The 15,860-nt window shown below is 47.1% G+C and overlaps 1 protein-coding gene across 2 annotated transcripts; it reads right to left on the bottom strand.

The window, feature by feature from the left end:
- Positions 1 to 2,054: 2,054 nt before the first annotated feature.
- ZNF26 (zinc finger protein 26) lies at positions 2,055 to 15,312 on the bottom strand. 2 transcript variants are annotated; one of them, XM_059894901.1, is made up of 5 exons: positions 14,884 to 14,942; positions 8,151 to 8,766; positions 6,868 to 6,994; positions 6,503 to 6,598; positions 2,055 to 4,007 (listed from the first exon to the last, which is right to left on the bottom strand). In XM_059894901.1, exons 2-5 carry the CDS (start codon positions 8,340 to 8,342, stop codon positions 2,656 to 2,658), a joined length of 1,767 nt encoding a protein of 588 aa, XP_059750884.1. In that variant the 5' UTR covers positions 8,343 to 8,766; positions 14,884 to 14,942; the 3' UTR covers positions 2,055 to 2,655. The 2 variants fall into 2 exon arrangements, with proteins under 2 accessions (XP_059750884.1, XP_059750885.1); XM_059894902.1 differs by lacking the exon at positions 8,151 to 8,766 and having other exon boundaries at positions 14,884 to 15,312.
- Positions 15,313 to 15,860: the final 548 nt, after the last annotated feature.

Raw genomic sequence — 15,860 nt, forward strand, 5'->3', positions numbered from 1 at the left:
TGGAATGGGAATATCTATCCCATGCCTATCTGATTACTGTATTTTGGAAGCAGATAACTTATCTGGTGTCACAGATTCACAGATGAAGAGGAATATTGCCCCAGGATGAATCATATCCCAAGTCTCACCCATACCTGATTTAGATGAGATTATGGATTTAGAGTTGATGTTGGAGTGGATTAAGATTTGGGGGGATGTTGGGCAGGGGTGAATGTATTTTGCATGTGAAAAGCATATGAATTCGGTGGGGTGGGGAGGGGTAGGAGGGCAGACTGTTACGGGTTGAATTGCATCCTGTCAAAAAAGACGCTGGATTCCTAACCCCCAGTATCTCAGAATGTGAAGTTAGAGACAGAGTCTTTACAGAGATAATCAAGTTTAAATTAGATCATAGGGTGAGACCTAAGCCAATATCACTGGTGTCCTTACAAGAAGAGGAAATTTGGACACAGAGCTGGTAACAGCGAGGCATGGGGTACTGCAAGAATAAGCTGCCTCCTACAAGGTATGGTCTACTTTTTCATGCAAGGGAAGGGCCTCTACATCAGGAGTTAGCGGGTACTGTGGGTAATACCGTGTCTGCCACAACCATTCAACTCTGCCACTGCAGTGCAAAAGCAGCCGGACAGCAACACACAGCCAGATTGTGTCTGGCTGTGGTCCAAAGAAACTTGATGGATGGACACTGAAATTTGAATTTCAAATAATTTTCTCATTTCATAAAAGTTTGGATCTTTCTAACCATTTAAAAATGTAAAAGCTTCTTAGCTTGCCATCCATACAAATATGGGCTGCAATCTGTATTTGGCCTGCAGTCTGTAGTTTGCCAGCATCTAGGCCATATCCCCGAGTGGAGAGCATACAGTGCAAAGTACATCACGAGTTTGCTAGGCTGAGTCCTCGGATTCTTCTCAGATATCACTACTCTAATGATCAATTATCAAGAGACAACTTTTCTAGTGCACATTTACATAAGGGATTAGTGCGCACTTAAGGTAGATGACTCTTTAATTCAGCAAGCCAACTATGTATTTGATTTCCACCATCTCAACCCTACAGCTCTGAGTAAGCAATTATTTCAGCAATGTCAGAGCGTGGCTGAGTTCAGTACTCTACCTTGAGATGAGATTCCAGGCCTTCAAGTCTGTCCTTGCTGTGTTTAAGAGCCGATGTAACCAGAATGAGCCATCTCATCTCCTGCCCCAGATTTCCTCGTTAATTTAAAATTCTTCTAGGACAGTAGTTCCTCACTGTTCCCAGAATCTTACCAACAGGGGTCACAAGGTTCTTGGTGTACACAAACAATAACACTATTTCATACTATGTACTAAAAAGTATCCACCGTGGAATATAAACAGGAATCTGAAAGATTTTCTTCTTGTCTCAGGAAAAACCCTAAACCACACACCCAGCTGTTCTTCAACAGTTTACTACCTACAGCTACTCCAGAGCAACGACTTACCAGTTAATGCCCTTCAGTTACAAGAAACAGGAACTCATTCTGCTTCACTTTAGCAGAAAACAATATTTATTGAAAAGATGAGGAAGCACACAGAAGACCAGAAAACCAAGTTCAAAAGGGGCAGTATCCAAAGTTATTCTGAGAAATCAAAACAGCAAGAACTAACTGATGGTCTCAGTAGAATTCTGGGAGAAGAATGAGTTCCAATATTTCCCTGCTGGTTCATGGGAGACTGAAATCGAGACGCAAACTCTGGGAAAAGAGGCTCCCATTTCCCAACAATGGCAGAGTGCTCACCTGTGACTGGTGGAAAGGACACCCTGAAAGACCCACCACAAGGGTGCACACACACAGGAAGAGTATTTCTCCAGAGAGATCTAAGCCGCTCTTACCGATCAATGGGGAACAGACACTGAACTGGTAAATATAATCAATGTTCATTATGGTGAGTGCTCTTAGAAAGCACCCCTTTTAACAACTGCTAGACCCACTTGCTGGATAAGTAAATTCATTTGAAGTGAGAACTAAATCCTTTCATTTATTAAAAACTACATTATTTTAGTTATATTGTTAAGAAATAAAGAGACAATACTGATCCTTAGCATTTAATATGGAAAATATTAGAGGGTGTTATACCACAAACTATCAAACATAACAAGTTACATTTAAAAATAAAATACCAAAAATTTTTAAAACGCTATTCAGTGTTACTCAGGAAAGTCTCACTCCATACCCCTTAACCTTCAGAGTATGTTCCTTGCCCTTTTCCTGCTATTACTCTAGTTACATATTAAAATAAAAAACAACTTTACTCTCTACCAAGACTTTCTTCAGCACATCTGGAACACGACTCCCCATGTAACACAGCTTCCATGGGAAGTGCTTTCCTGATTTATTAAAGTTACAAGGGCTTCTCAATATGAATTCCCCAAGTTAAATCTTCATAATCAGGCTACCACATCTGATACAGTTACTGCTCTGTACTCCTGCAACTATTTTCTCGTGTATAAAGATTTGTATGACTTATTTCTGAAAGCTTTTGCACATTCATTCCAAATATGATTGGCTTCTCTCTCATATGACTAATTTGATAAGAGAGTATTTTTAGGACTTCCTGCCTCTATTATCATCTGAAGTCTCCTGTGGATCAGCTTCTGTGAGAATGCTTCTAACATCTACTCCGTTCTGATTTCTCACTTGTGAGTTTTTCGATGTATACGAAGCCCTGAATTCCAACAGAAGGATTTCCCACATTCAGAACATTTCCACGGCTTCTCTCCTGTATGAACTCTCTGATGTTCACTGAGAGACGACTTCTGAGTGAAGGCTTTCCCGCATTCACTGCATTTGTGGGGTTTTTCTCCTGAATGAGTCTTCTGGTGTATCTGAAGTGATGCCTTCCTAGGATAGGCTTTCTCACATTCGCTGCATTCATAGGGCTTCTCTGTTGAATGAGTTCTCTGATGTATAATTAGCTGTGATTTCCCACAAAAGGCCCTCTCACAGAAGCTACACTCATAGGGTCTCTCTCCTGTGTGTGCTCTCCGGTGTATAACGAGGTATGACTTGCTGCTGAAGGCTTTCCCACACTCACTGCACCCATAGGGCTTCTCTCCTGCGTGAGCTCTCAGATGTGCAGTGAGCTGTTCCTTCCTACCGAAGGCCTTCCCACATTCACTGCACTGATAAGGATTATTTCCTGTGTGAATTCCCTGGTGCACAACGAGTTGTGTCTTCATGCTGAAGGCCTTCCCGCAATCCCTGCACTGATAGGGCTTCTCTCCCGTGTGCATCCTAATGTGAATGAGGAGATACGACTTACTCCGGAAGGCTTTCCCACAGTCACTGCATTTATGAGGTTTCACTCCTGTGTGAGTTCTCTGGTGCACAATGAATGGGGACTTCAGACTAAAGGCTTTCCCACATTCACTGCATTCATAGGGTTTCACTCCTGTATGGCTTCTCTGGTGTAAAATAAGCTGTGATTTCCAGCTGTAGGCTTTCCCACATTCACTGCAACCGTAAGGTTTCCCTCCTGAGTGAATTTCCTGATGGACAATGAGCTGTGACCTGAATGAGAAGACTTTCCCACACTCGATACAGGAATAGGGCTTCTCTCCTGTGTGGACTCTCTGATGAGCATTGAGGTTTGACTTGGCACTGAAGGCTCGCTCACATTTAGTGCATTCATATGGTCTCTCTCCTGTATGAATTCTGAGATGTACAATGAGCTGTGATTTACAACGAAAAGCTTTCCCACATTCACTACATACACAGCTTTTTTCTATACTATGAGTTCTTTGATGCTTAAGAAAATATGATTCATCACACCCATGAAACTGATCAGGATTCTGTCTTAGATAGTTTCTGGCTGAAGTTAAGTTTTGTGTCAAGCTTTTTCCATGTGTATTATATTTAAGGAGACTTTGTCTTGAAGAAATGTGGCTTTTGCTCAGATGAAGCTTTCCAAATGCATTACAAGCATAGCTTCTCTCAACACTTTCGAGTTCATCTTGATTTTTCTGGTACCATTCTTGCCAACCTTCTAGAAAAAAAACACACACACAAAAAAACACCGTATATTTAAAATCATAACACAAACCTAATATAGAACTAAAGGGCTTTAGGACTGCCATGTACTGAGTGTTTTTCTTTTGGTCCAGGCCTCTGACACACTGGTTCAAAAGAAATACTGGCCAAGTGCACACACATCACATAACCAAGCATGGGGGCGAGGGGAAGTGAATCAAACCAAAATAAGTCCCTTTACAGAAATGGGTAGCCGATTAGCAGTGATCGAAAATGTTTTTTTAAAATAAAAGTTTAAAAAATTTAGCCTGCACTTAGAAGCCAATGCCATCTATTTATGCCAATTTTATTATTGCAGGAGTTTACTCAAAAAGTTAACTCACAGGATACAGAAGAGCTAGGTATGACATTTAGGTAGGTACAATGAGACATTAAAAGAGAGACTGAGTGAGCCATAAGGAAAGTAAGGCAAAAGCATTCCAAACAGACGGAAGAGCAAATGCAAAGCTCCTGGGGAAGGAACCTGCGTGGCATAGTAAAGGAACAGAACAAAGGCCAGGACAGCTGAGACCCCCTGAGTGAATAGAGTGAAGGCAGGAACCAGATTAGGCAAGGCCCCAGGAAAGAGTTTTCACCCAACGGACTTTAATTAGAGGGGATCTCGATTCATCTTCTGCTTTTAAAAGATCAGTGGCCGTTACGTAAAAACGAATAGGAAAAGGGCAGAGACAAATGAACAGCCACTGCAGCAGTCCAGGATGACAGGGTGGGGCTGGCTGTCCTTCTGGAGCTGAGCAACGTGTACATACTTGGAGAGAGAACTAAGAAAGGTACTAATGGACTGGATGTGAGAACCCAGAGGCGGGGAGGACTTAGTAACTCCTAGATTTGAGACTTGAGAAGCAGGTGGTGCTGCTCTTTGAGACTGAAAACACTGGGAGAGAGACATGTTCGGAGGAAAAACAAAGGACTCTGTTTTGGATCTTATTACATTTGAGATCATAGTTAAATATCCAAATGGAGAAGCAGGTAGGCAGTTAGACCTCAGTTCAGTGCTCAGTAAAAAGTAGGCATCAACAGCACATACAAGGTATTACATGATGTGAGGGATAACATCTTCTAGGGAACATGTGCAAATTAAAAGGGATGCCAAAACAGCCCTGGAGCAGACGACATTTAAGGTTGGAGAGGAGATGCAGAGAGAATGGGAAAGTCCATCTGTGAGGCCCAAACAGTGTGAAGATGACAGTGATAGCAAGACAAGGGTTAAAGGAAAGGAGCAGCAGCAGGGTGCGGTCTGGACAGCAGCTATCCCGGCAAAACCATTCCAAACAGAAGGGACAGCAAATACAAAGCTCCTGAGGAGGGAACCTGCATGGCATGGTTAAGAAACAGAACAAAGGCCAGGACAGCTGAGACCCCCTGAGTGAACAGAGTGAAGGCAGGAACCAGATTAGGCAAGGCCCCGTACACACTGTCTGACTGTGTGTCAGCACCCGTCAGACACACAGCCTCAGTCACCCCCATACACGACTGCTGCGCTGGGGGCCTCAGTAGCTGTCCTGCTTTCTCAGGACTGCTTGCTAAACACTTTTCTCCCCAGAGTGGTGGGAAACCGGAGGAAGAAGAGCAATTTCAGAAGTGCCTTCCCATTTCTGCCACTGAGAATGCAGAGTGGGAAAGCCCAGGGGCACTCTCCTGCAAGCGTATAAAGCTGGGACCAGAGCGCACGAGGAAAAGAGAAGGAGGATGGCAATTCTGCTGTTACAACGCTGGGAGGAAAAAAGCTTTGATTTTCAGGACAGAAGAGTCTTTCCACAGTTACAATGTAGAAGAGAAGCCCAAAGTTGGACAGCTCAAAAGGGAAGAGTAAGCGGGGTCAGGGAAATAAAAGTAGGGTGATAAAAACCACCTAAGATACAGGTGAGACGAGGCTAGGTTTCAGGATTCTTTTAATAAAAGAGCCCAAGGGACTTCCCTGGCGGTCCAGTGGTTAAGAATCTGCACGTACACTGCAGGGAGCATGGGTTCCATCCCTGGTCGGGGAACTAAGATCCTACGTGCTGCACGGTATGGCCAAAAAAAAAAAAGAAAAGAAGAAAAGAAAAGTGCCCAAGAAAGTAACAGTTGTAATTTCCAAGTGACTAGTGTGAGAAGAGAGAAGGAAGCAATGAAATCTCCTAAGACAGTCAAGGGGAGAGAATGAAATGAAAGACTATGGGTAAAGTCGAGGGACTTAACTGCAGAGGCAAGAGAGAAAACGAGGCCCATGACTACGGAAAGGAAGGCAGAGAAAAAAGGTGCCAGAAGGAAGGAAACTAACCCAGAAAGCAACCTCTCGGAGCCACGGGAGGAAACCGAGGGCCCTGTCCTTACCTGAGGACTCGCGGGCTCATGCCGAGTTCACCGGTGGTTCAAGTACTTCAAGAACAGTTCGCGCACACAACACTCCCTGAGTGCCAGCCCCGGTTCACTCCCGACCTCCCGTCTCCATGGTTTCTGCTAACCCACCTGGACCGCTCTGACAGGAAACTTCCGCGTTTATTATCCATGGCTCTTCTCCTTGCTCTAACTTGAAGATTAAATCAGGTTTGGTACCATGATACCCTGTTAAGGGAAAATCACAAAGGATGTGGGCCAAACTGCTGGGGACTAGGAAAGGAAGCTAGGAGCTAGGAAAGGAAGCAGCTCGTTTGCACTTGGGGAAAGATTACAATGAGGGGATGAAGCCCGAATAGGGCCTAAGAACGTATGACCTCTAGAGCTCAAGTCCATAATCATTAATTACTTCAGAGGCCCCAGGAGAGAACAACAAAAGAAAAAGTGGTGGCAACTTATGACTCACGACCTGAGCCGAAAAGAGAAGCTGTACTTACCCACAGACACCAGGTTACTATAGTTTTCCAGAGTCACATCCCGGTACAGGTGCTTCTGCGCAGAATCCAGTAACTGCCATTCTTCCCAGGTGAACTCCATAGATATATCCTTGAATGACGACAATCCCTGTAACAATACACACACCATTCCACAGGCTGCAATTACACTGGGAGACATGGAAAAGATGTAGAGGACCCAGGAAAGGAGAATGTCCCTCCACAGACTGCATCCTGTGCCCAGGCCACCACTTGCTTTGAGAGAGAATTAAAAAATAATAATAATAATTGAGCCTCCGTGTGCCAGATACTCTTTTGGGTCCTGAAGACTTCAGGATGAGTGAAGCCCACCCTGGCCTCCAGAAGCTTTTAGTCTTGTAGAGGGAAATGAACAGCTATGCATGCAGACAAAATAAGGTGTTTCCAGTCTGATAAGAACCTATTCAGGGAGACCTTGCACGGGGTGGCGAGCATGACTCTAACTACGGGCACCAGACACACAAGGTCTGACCCTCCAGAAGTGCCTGCCGTCTGGCCAGCTGCTCAGCCCACCTGAGTCTCAGTGGGAGTGAGCACATTAAGAAAACACGCCAGGGACTTCCCTGGTGGTGCAGTGGTTAAGAATCCACCTGCCAATGCAGGGGACACGGGTTCGAGCCCTGGTCCGGGAAGATTCCACATGCCGTGAAGCAGCTAAGCCCGTGCGCCACAACTACCGAGGCTGCGCTCTAGAGCCCACGAGCCACAACTACTGAGCCCGCATGCCACAACTACTGAAGCCCGCGCACTCTAGGGCCCACGTGCTGCAACTACTGAGCCCACATGCCACAGCTACTGAAGCTGCGCTCCGCAACGAGAAGCCACCGCAATGAAAAGCCCGCGCACCGCAACGAAGACCCAACGCAGCCAAAAATAAATAAAATTTAAAAAAAAAAAAGAAAGAAAAGAAAACGTGCCAAATAGGTGACTTCCCAGGCTTCTTCCAAGAAAATAAGGGGTCCACGACCGAGTCGACCAGGGGACACCCAGCACAGACTGTGAACCTAAAGCCCAGGTTGCGGAGCCGCAGGCCACGAGCCAGCGCGGGGGCATCTGCTCCCCGAGGTGCGCGGGTCCTACCAGGCGGCCCTGTGGCAGTGTCAGTCATGCGGCCTGCATGCCTGGTGCTTGATGCCTCTGAGAACCACCCAGTGTGCTCACAATAAATTCCTCTCACAGGACCAAAAGATAGCAGCAAGCCACAGACCCTCAGGGGATCATTCAATAAGCACTTATTAGGCACCAACCGCGGACACGGTCCCTGTCCTCAGTGGGTTTCCATTCCTGCAGGGGAGATGCCAGTAAACACACAGCCACCTAGCACGCAGGCAGTGACAGTGCTCTGACAGGCCTCCAGCAGCTTCAGGGGAGAGAGGCGGGGAGGAAGACACAGGCGCTATCTCAGATGGGTGATCAGGAGCCCCCTGCTGAGGCGACATTTAGGCAGAAATACAAGCAGTGTGAGAACGGGCTCCGAGATTTCTTCGGGAAGAGCCTTCCACGCAGCATGAAAACAAAGGCACAGGCCTGCAGGGCTCGAAGGACGTGGTAAGGACTTGGATTTCATTCCACAGGAGGAGAAGCCTCCGGAAGGCCTTGGACAGGGTGGTGCGCTCTGACCCCCATCTGAGACTGCCACAGAGAGGAGAGGGGTCCTAGTTCCAGTGGAAGATGAAGGTCCTGGGGCTGGAGTGAGAGCACTGGGGTAAGGAGCAGTGGTTGGGTCCCAGGCATCCAGTGAAGCCAGAGGCAGAGACGTCCCAGTGGAGACGACAGCGCAGAGAGAGAAAGAAGGACGTCGAGGAGAAGGCAAGGATCCTGGCCGAGCAAACGGAAGACACTGTCCTCTACAGGTTGGGAAGCCTGCAAGACGAGAAAGGGAGGGATGGGGGCTGAAGACAAAGAAGCAGCAGCTAGAGGAGCCCCGACTGACGCCCTAACAGGCTCCTCCCCAAGAGCACTGCCTGCAGAGAGGGGGACCCCGGGGAAGACACGGTGAGTGCAACTCTGGGGGAGCCTCAGAGGCCAGTGGAAATACAGGGTAGAGCCCTGTCACAGGGTCCAAGCGATCCCCGTCGTGCTGGGGACTGACCGCCAGACGACAGGAGCTTCCCATCCCAACCCACAGGGAGCTCCCACAGGGACAAAAAGTGAAGTGGGAATAAAGAGAAAAGCCTCCCATCTCCCGCAGGCTGAGTCGGGGAAGAAGAGGGGTTGGAGTATAGCCTGGACTTTCCAACGCCTGAAAGTTAACTTACATCCAAATACTTGGCTCTTGCCAAGATCACTGCCAGGGCCGGGGAGGGACAGCTGACAGGGCATGTCTGAGGTCGTGATGAAGAAAAATGAAGCCGTGACATCAAGCCCAGGGCATTCATGCAGGGAGGAGGAGAAACAGGAAGCAAGGCGTGAGGAAGATGCCACAAGAGCAAATGCAGACCAAAGGGACAGGATGGAGGGAGAAAGGAGTAGAGCAGAGAGTATATTTTATTTTAAGCTTTTTGCTATTTTTTAAGCTTGATAAGAATAAAAACAAAATACAAAGGAACTACTACAAAAAATTTTAATTGGGCAAGCATAATCAAGAAATGAGGGGACTTCCCTGGTGGTCCAGTGGTAAAGAATCCGCCTTCCAATACAGGGGAAGTGGGTTCGATACCCTGATTGGGGAACTAAGATCCCACATGCTGTGGGGCAATTAAGCCCGAGCTCCGCAACTACAGAGCCCACGTGCCCTGGTGCCCTCGCACCACAACTAGAGAGAAGCCCACGTGCCACAAGGAAGAGCCCACCCCACAATGAAAGATCCCGCATGCCGCAACTAAGACCCGAAGCAGCCAAAAAAATAAAGAAAATAAATAAATTTTTTAAAAAAAAGAAAAGAAAGCAAAGAGGGAATGACCAAGACAGGGTGCATAACTCTTAGAGAAGGGATTTTAAAATTCATAAACGATCACTATACACAAGCAGTTCTGCTATAATGTGATATGTATGTTACCAAAAAAAAAGACAAAAAAAACACCACTATGCAAAGTCTCAGGCTTATGAGAAGAACAGGGTTGGGGTGTGACACCTTTGTAGCACACATGAAAAAAGAAAATCAGGAACCTTAATAAAAACAGTAGCAGTTTTATACATGTTTGATTTGAGAAATACATAAATACTACCATAAATATGGCACTGTACCTTGAAAAACACCTGACGTCTGGGCGTCAGAAGGGCCGTAGGTTAGTATCAAGTGGTGAAAAGAGGCTTGCCTGAAATCAGTCAGAAAGCTCACATTGTTCCCTAAGATATCAATCATGTTGAAACAAATTTACATCCTTAAAGCAAACATGATAGCAGAACTGACTGTATTTACAAATTTGTTCCAATAAGTTTGAAAACTTAGAAGAAATGGAAAATTTCCTAGGAAAATAAAAGTAACCAATATTTGCCCAGAAAGAATTAGGAAGACCAGACTGACTAGCCCATGGTCATAAAATAAACTGCAACAGTAATCAAAGGTATACCCTCTCCATAAAGACAACAGTCCCACACTATCTTTAAAAGTAAGTTCTATCAGCATCCAAGGAACAGAAAATTTCCCCCACATCTAATCTGATGTAGAGCCAGGAAATGATGGGAAACCCATCAAACAAACCTATATAATCCTACAGAGCAGGCAAGGACAGCACAAACTGTAGTCCAATCTCATTTATTAAAAATACCTAGATAAAGACACTAACAGAGTAAAACAAATCCTGTACATACATACATAGCAAACTATGAATGAAGTTTATCCAGAAACTTAAAGGACAGTCCAAACTTTAAAAAAACAAAACACAACCGTATCAAAGAAGTAAGTAACATTAGTACATTAATGGAGATCAGACAATCATCTCAATAGATGAAACAAAGTACTATGATGAAATTTAACACTTTTAAAAATTACAATTTAGTTTGTTACAGGTAAAAGTAATTTCCCTAAGCCTATAAAAAAAATCATACTTTGTGTGAAACTAAAATCAGGAACAAGACACGGACACTCACATCAACTCTGCTAGTCAGCACTGTCCCAGAGGACCCAGCAGAGCAGGAACAAAGCAAAATGCCAGTGATAAACACTAAGCAAGGAGGAGAAACTACTGTCATTATTTACAAACATCTGATTTTCTGACTAAAAAAACTAACAGAAACAGCTGGCATAACATGAGAACCGATAAGAAACATCAGCAGGGTGGCAGTTAAAACAAAAAAATCAACATGTAATAGCTCTTTGATACATCAACAGTAACCAACTTGAAAATGTAATAAGAACCACAACAAATCTAGAAAGTACTCAGGAATAAAGCTTAAAAATAGAGAAAAACCTAACGAAAACTACACGTGATAAAATACATAAATGCAGAGGCAAAGAAAACACAGTAGCCCAGATATGGAAGGAACGTAAGTGTCCACTGATAGATGAATGGATACAGAAGATGTGATACACATACACACACACACACGAACATTACTCAGCCATTAAAAAAAAAACCAAAATCTTGTCATCTGTGACAACATGGATGGAACTAGAGGGTATTATGCTAAGTGAAATAAATCAGACAGAAATACAAATACCATATGACCTCACTTATATGTGGAATCTAAAAAATTAAATAAACAAAACAAAAACAGACTCATAGGCACAGAGACCAAAAAGGTGGTTGCCAGAGGTAGAAGGGTGAGTGAAATAGGTGAAGGGGATTAAGAGGTACAAACCTTCAGTTATAACATAAATTAGCCACGGGGATGCAGCATAAGGAATATGGTCAATAATGCTGTAATAACTTTGTATTGGGACGATTACCAGCCTTGGGGCGGTGATCATTTCATAATGTATGCAAATGTCAAATCACTATGTAGTACACCTGAAGCTACCATAATACTGTATATCAACTAAATTTCAAACATTTTTATATTAAAAAAAAACAAAAAAAACAGAGGCCTGAGTAATTGAGTTAACATTTATGATATGTAGACTCAATGTGGTATAAAGATATTAATTTTCAACAAATTAAGTTATAAATTCAATGAATTCTCCATCAAAATGCTAAGAAGATGTTACATTTTATTTCATCTAATGGTAAGTCTTTTCTAACACTTATTCACAATAAATAAAATCATACGTTTGGACTACTGCTGCTACAACTAGAAAATTAATGGTAAATTACAATCCTCGTGAACATCAGAGACCCACGGAAGCAAGGAAGACTGAATGAACCAAATTTCAGAGAGGGGAGAGCTCTTCCCAGGTGAGCTAAGAGTGCTGGCTGTTTACTTCGCCAAGGGCATTTGTCCAGCCTGAGAACAGGCGGGACGGGGTCAGCTGAGACAGAGGACGACACCAGGAGAAAGAGAAACCAGTGGAGCCTTCGATGCCCCCCTGGACAGCAGGCTGTCCCCCTGGGGCATTTGCTGAGTGCGGTCAGTGCAGGAACTGGGCGGGAATGGCAGACTGACTCTCCCATAGTCTCAAGGCACTTAGGACACAAAGTACTGCGAGGGAGGAGCCTGCGATCGGCACACCCCGCTGAAAATACAGGTGAACCGAGTGCAACTAAAGCAGCACCCCAGCCCCAAACCAGCTCAATGTCTGTTTAGATGAGGTGATCAGTCACTCCCCATCTGCACAACAGAGGAGAGGGGAAAGAGGCTCTTGTAGAAAGTAACACTGAACTTCAGTCTCTGTGGCTGTTCCCTTTATACCAATTCATGTACACACACACACAAGTAAAGAGAGAATGATAGAGCTAATCTGGGGAATCTGGGTGAAGAGTGTTTTTTTTTAATACAATACAGGAGATTAGTTTATACTATTCTTGCAACTTCTCCAGTTTTGAAATTATTTCAAAATAAAACATAAAATGTAATAAACTCCTAGGGCTTTCCAGATGATCCTTTGCCTACTGAAAGGGCCCTACACAATCTGGCCTTGCTCTCGCATGCTCCCTCCCCGTTCCTGCCACGTGCCTTCTTTCCACTAGACAGGGCACCTGCTGGTTCTCACCTTAAGGCCACTGACTTAGCTGCTTCCTGTTCTGTGCCCCCATCCTCCCATGATCATCCAGCTGTCATTCAGATTCTGCTTAAATGCTGCCTCAAGACAAGGTTGCCAGTCTGAAGTAGCCACCCAGCCTCTCAGTGCATGAGCATTCACAACTTTGTTCATGATGTTCCCCTGATATGTCTTACCATCTCCCATACCCTCCACGGGGTCATGGGCTCTGTCAGTCTTGTTCACCCCTGCGTGCCCTAGAAAATTACCTGGCATAATAGTCAATAAAGGCTTGCTAAACACGTGCACTCAAAAACAAGGAAATACTGTCTACATTTGTTCAAGTCTTTTAGGTTCTAAGAGGCAATAAGAGCGCAGGCTCTGAAGACACTCTGCGTGGGTCTGAATCTCAGCTCTGTCACCCTCATGTCCTTGTTTCCCTTACTAGTTTGGGACCTGGCAGGCTCCCCAGTTTCCTCAGCTGTAAAATGGGGACATACTTGCCTCACAGGGCCGTGAGGTGTAATGACGTCACAGACACAAAGTGGCTAGGCCAAGAGTGGTGCCTATTAATATTATTCTACCGTTGTGAAGTCTTCTTTATTCAGGTCCTGTACCCTTATGGTCACTTATTTTATCTTTTCCAATTGCTACTGCAAATACGTTTTCTCTCGTTGTACTCTCTGTATAGTTATTGTTTAAAAGCAAAAAGTTCATTGATTTTGAGGTTAACTGTACCCCTCCGGCCGCCTCGGTGAAATCCCTTCTCCCCTGACACCCAAACTCTTCCTGTCACACTTGATCACCTAAAAAAGTGTCTATACTATTACTAATCGCTTCTCTACATCCTGCTGCCCACAGCCGCATGCAATCCCTTCGCCTCTCAGGAAGTGACCACCTGCACCACCCCCGACATTCTCTCTGCTCTGGAAAAGCTGCTTAAGACCCACACATTCTGAAGTCCAGGCGGCACCTTTCGGCCTCATGAAACATTTCTGAGGCATTTCGTATCATGGCTTCTAAGAAGCTCTCTTTTCTCAAATTTGCAGGGGGAAGAAACCACTCTCCAAATTTTCTGTCACCTCCCTTGCACCCCAGCCCTTCTGCACCGCCGTCCTGGTTGCCCCGAGTCCTCTACTGGTCCCTCCTGGGGCTCTACTCGTCGTACCCTGCGCTCCCCCGAACACAGGCGCCTTTAATCTGCACGTTAGTTGAAAACCCCTACCCAAGCTACAGGCTCGACGACAGGCACTGCGCTTCGGACACCTACAAGCGCGCTCGGCCCCTGGATACCTCTTCCAACAGTTTTCTCAAGGCCGGAAACACGAGCAGCGCGCCAACGGCTCCGAGGAAGTTCACCTTCGCCGGGAAGCCCGCTCTGGCTCACCGCCCAACCACCCGCCCGGCCCAGCCGGTCCACTGGCCCTCTCCCCTCGCGACGCGGCTCCTTCCGGCTGAGCCCTCGAACCCGCCCGCCACCCTGCCCAGCGACCACCCTCCGCAAGAGACCGCAGCTCCTCGAAAGAAAGAAACGTACGTAATTCCTTCGCACTGCCAGCGCCAGTCTCAGCGCCCCGCACACAAAGACACTCGGTGTATGAGCATCTCAACAAGGGAATGGACAAAGAGGAGGTTAACTTCTCTGATGGGGCCCGAAAGGGCTGGACACGAAGACAACTCCGTACTTGTGTGTGAGAAACCAGAAACGACAGAGGATCACTTCCTTCACGAGGAACCCTCGCTGCCCTCAGAATTCAGGGTCCGCTGTAGACAATAAAACAGGGTACCTGCCGAAGGACAGGGCACCGGACACAAAACGCCCGAAGACGAGGAACGTTCCTGGAGACCCAGGCGGACGGCGGCGAACACGCGAGTTCAGGCCCTGGCGTGGCCGTCACGGGATGAACACGGCCACGCTCACGGCCCAGTCAGCTTGCGCAAGGGAGAAAGTCCCGACTCACCCAACACGAAGCTGTCCGGGACCTGCTGGCCATCCCGCGCTGTTTCGTGCAGGGTCTCCCGGCTGCTCCCACCCCGCCCACCCAGCAGGGGCTTCGCGCCCCACGGAGGGAGGGTCCGCGGGCACCAGGCACCTGCCCGTCGGGGCTGAGCCCCTCGCAGGGACGCGGCCTCCGGGCCCGGGCGGAGGGAACCGGGGCGATGAGTTTGTACCGTTCCGCAGCCGTGAGGCGGCAGGGACCGAGGACGGGCTGGCCGCCTCCACGCCCGGACCGACCGTGGGGGTTCAGGCGGCCAAGAGCCTGGTGCACACAGGACGTTCCGGGCCAGGGTACCTTCGCGTCTCCGCCAGCTCCGCGGCCAAGGAAATAGAACGTCCCCGGCCCGCCTCTGCGCACAGTCGCCAAGCAGGCTGCAGCCCGCTAGGCGCGTACTCCGCTGAGGCGGGGGTGCGGCGCACGCGGAAGTACGTCACGCGACCAGTAGCGGCCGGCAGAAAACGACATCTCCCAGAACCCTCTGCGGAGGAGGCGGAGGGCCTGGGGAGAGCGGCGGAGGCTGACGGGAAAGGCAGGCGGGCTGCCTCTGCAAGCGCACCGTGTCCGCCCCGGCCGGCGTCTGCGCGGGCAGAGTCCGTCCCCATGCAGGGGCTGGCGCTCGGGTCTGGACGCCACACCGGGCAGAGTTTCGACTGGAGGACACAGTGGAGAAGAACACCGTGTGAGGCTGCAAGCTGCAGTGCACAGGGTTATACAACAGTTGTGAATATCAGTGCCCCAAATAATAGTTACCAACTTCATAACGGTAGATGAAAAGAGAAATAGAAGTACATCACTAATGGGAGACATGAACATGTCAACTCTCCGTCCCAGACAGAGCAAACAATAGCCGACTGAAAAAAAACGCACAACCTGGGCTTCCCTGGTGGTGCAGTGGTTGGGAGTCTGCCTGCCGGCGCAGGGGACGCGGGTTCGAGCCC

The sequence above is a fragment of the Balaenoptera ricei genome, chromosome 14, assembly GCF_028023285.1.
Source record: "Balaenoptera ricei isolate mBalRic1 chromosome 14, mBalRic1.hap2, whole genome shotgun sequence".
NCBI lineage: Eukaryota > Metazoa > Chordata > Mammalia > Artiodactyla > Balaenopteridae > Balaenoptera > Balaenoptera ricei.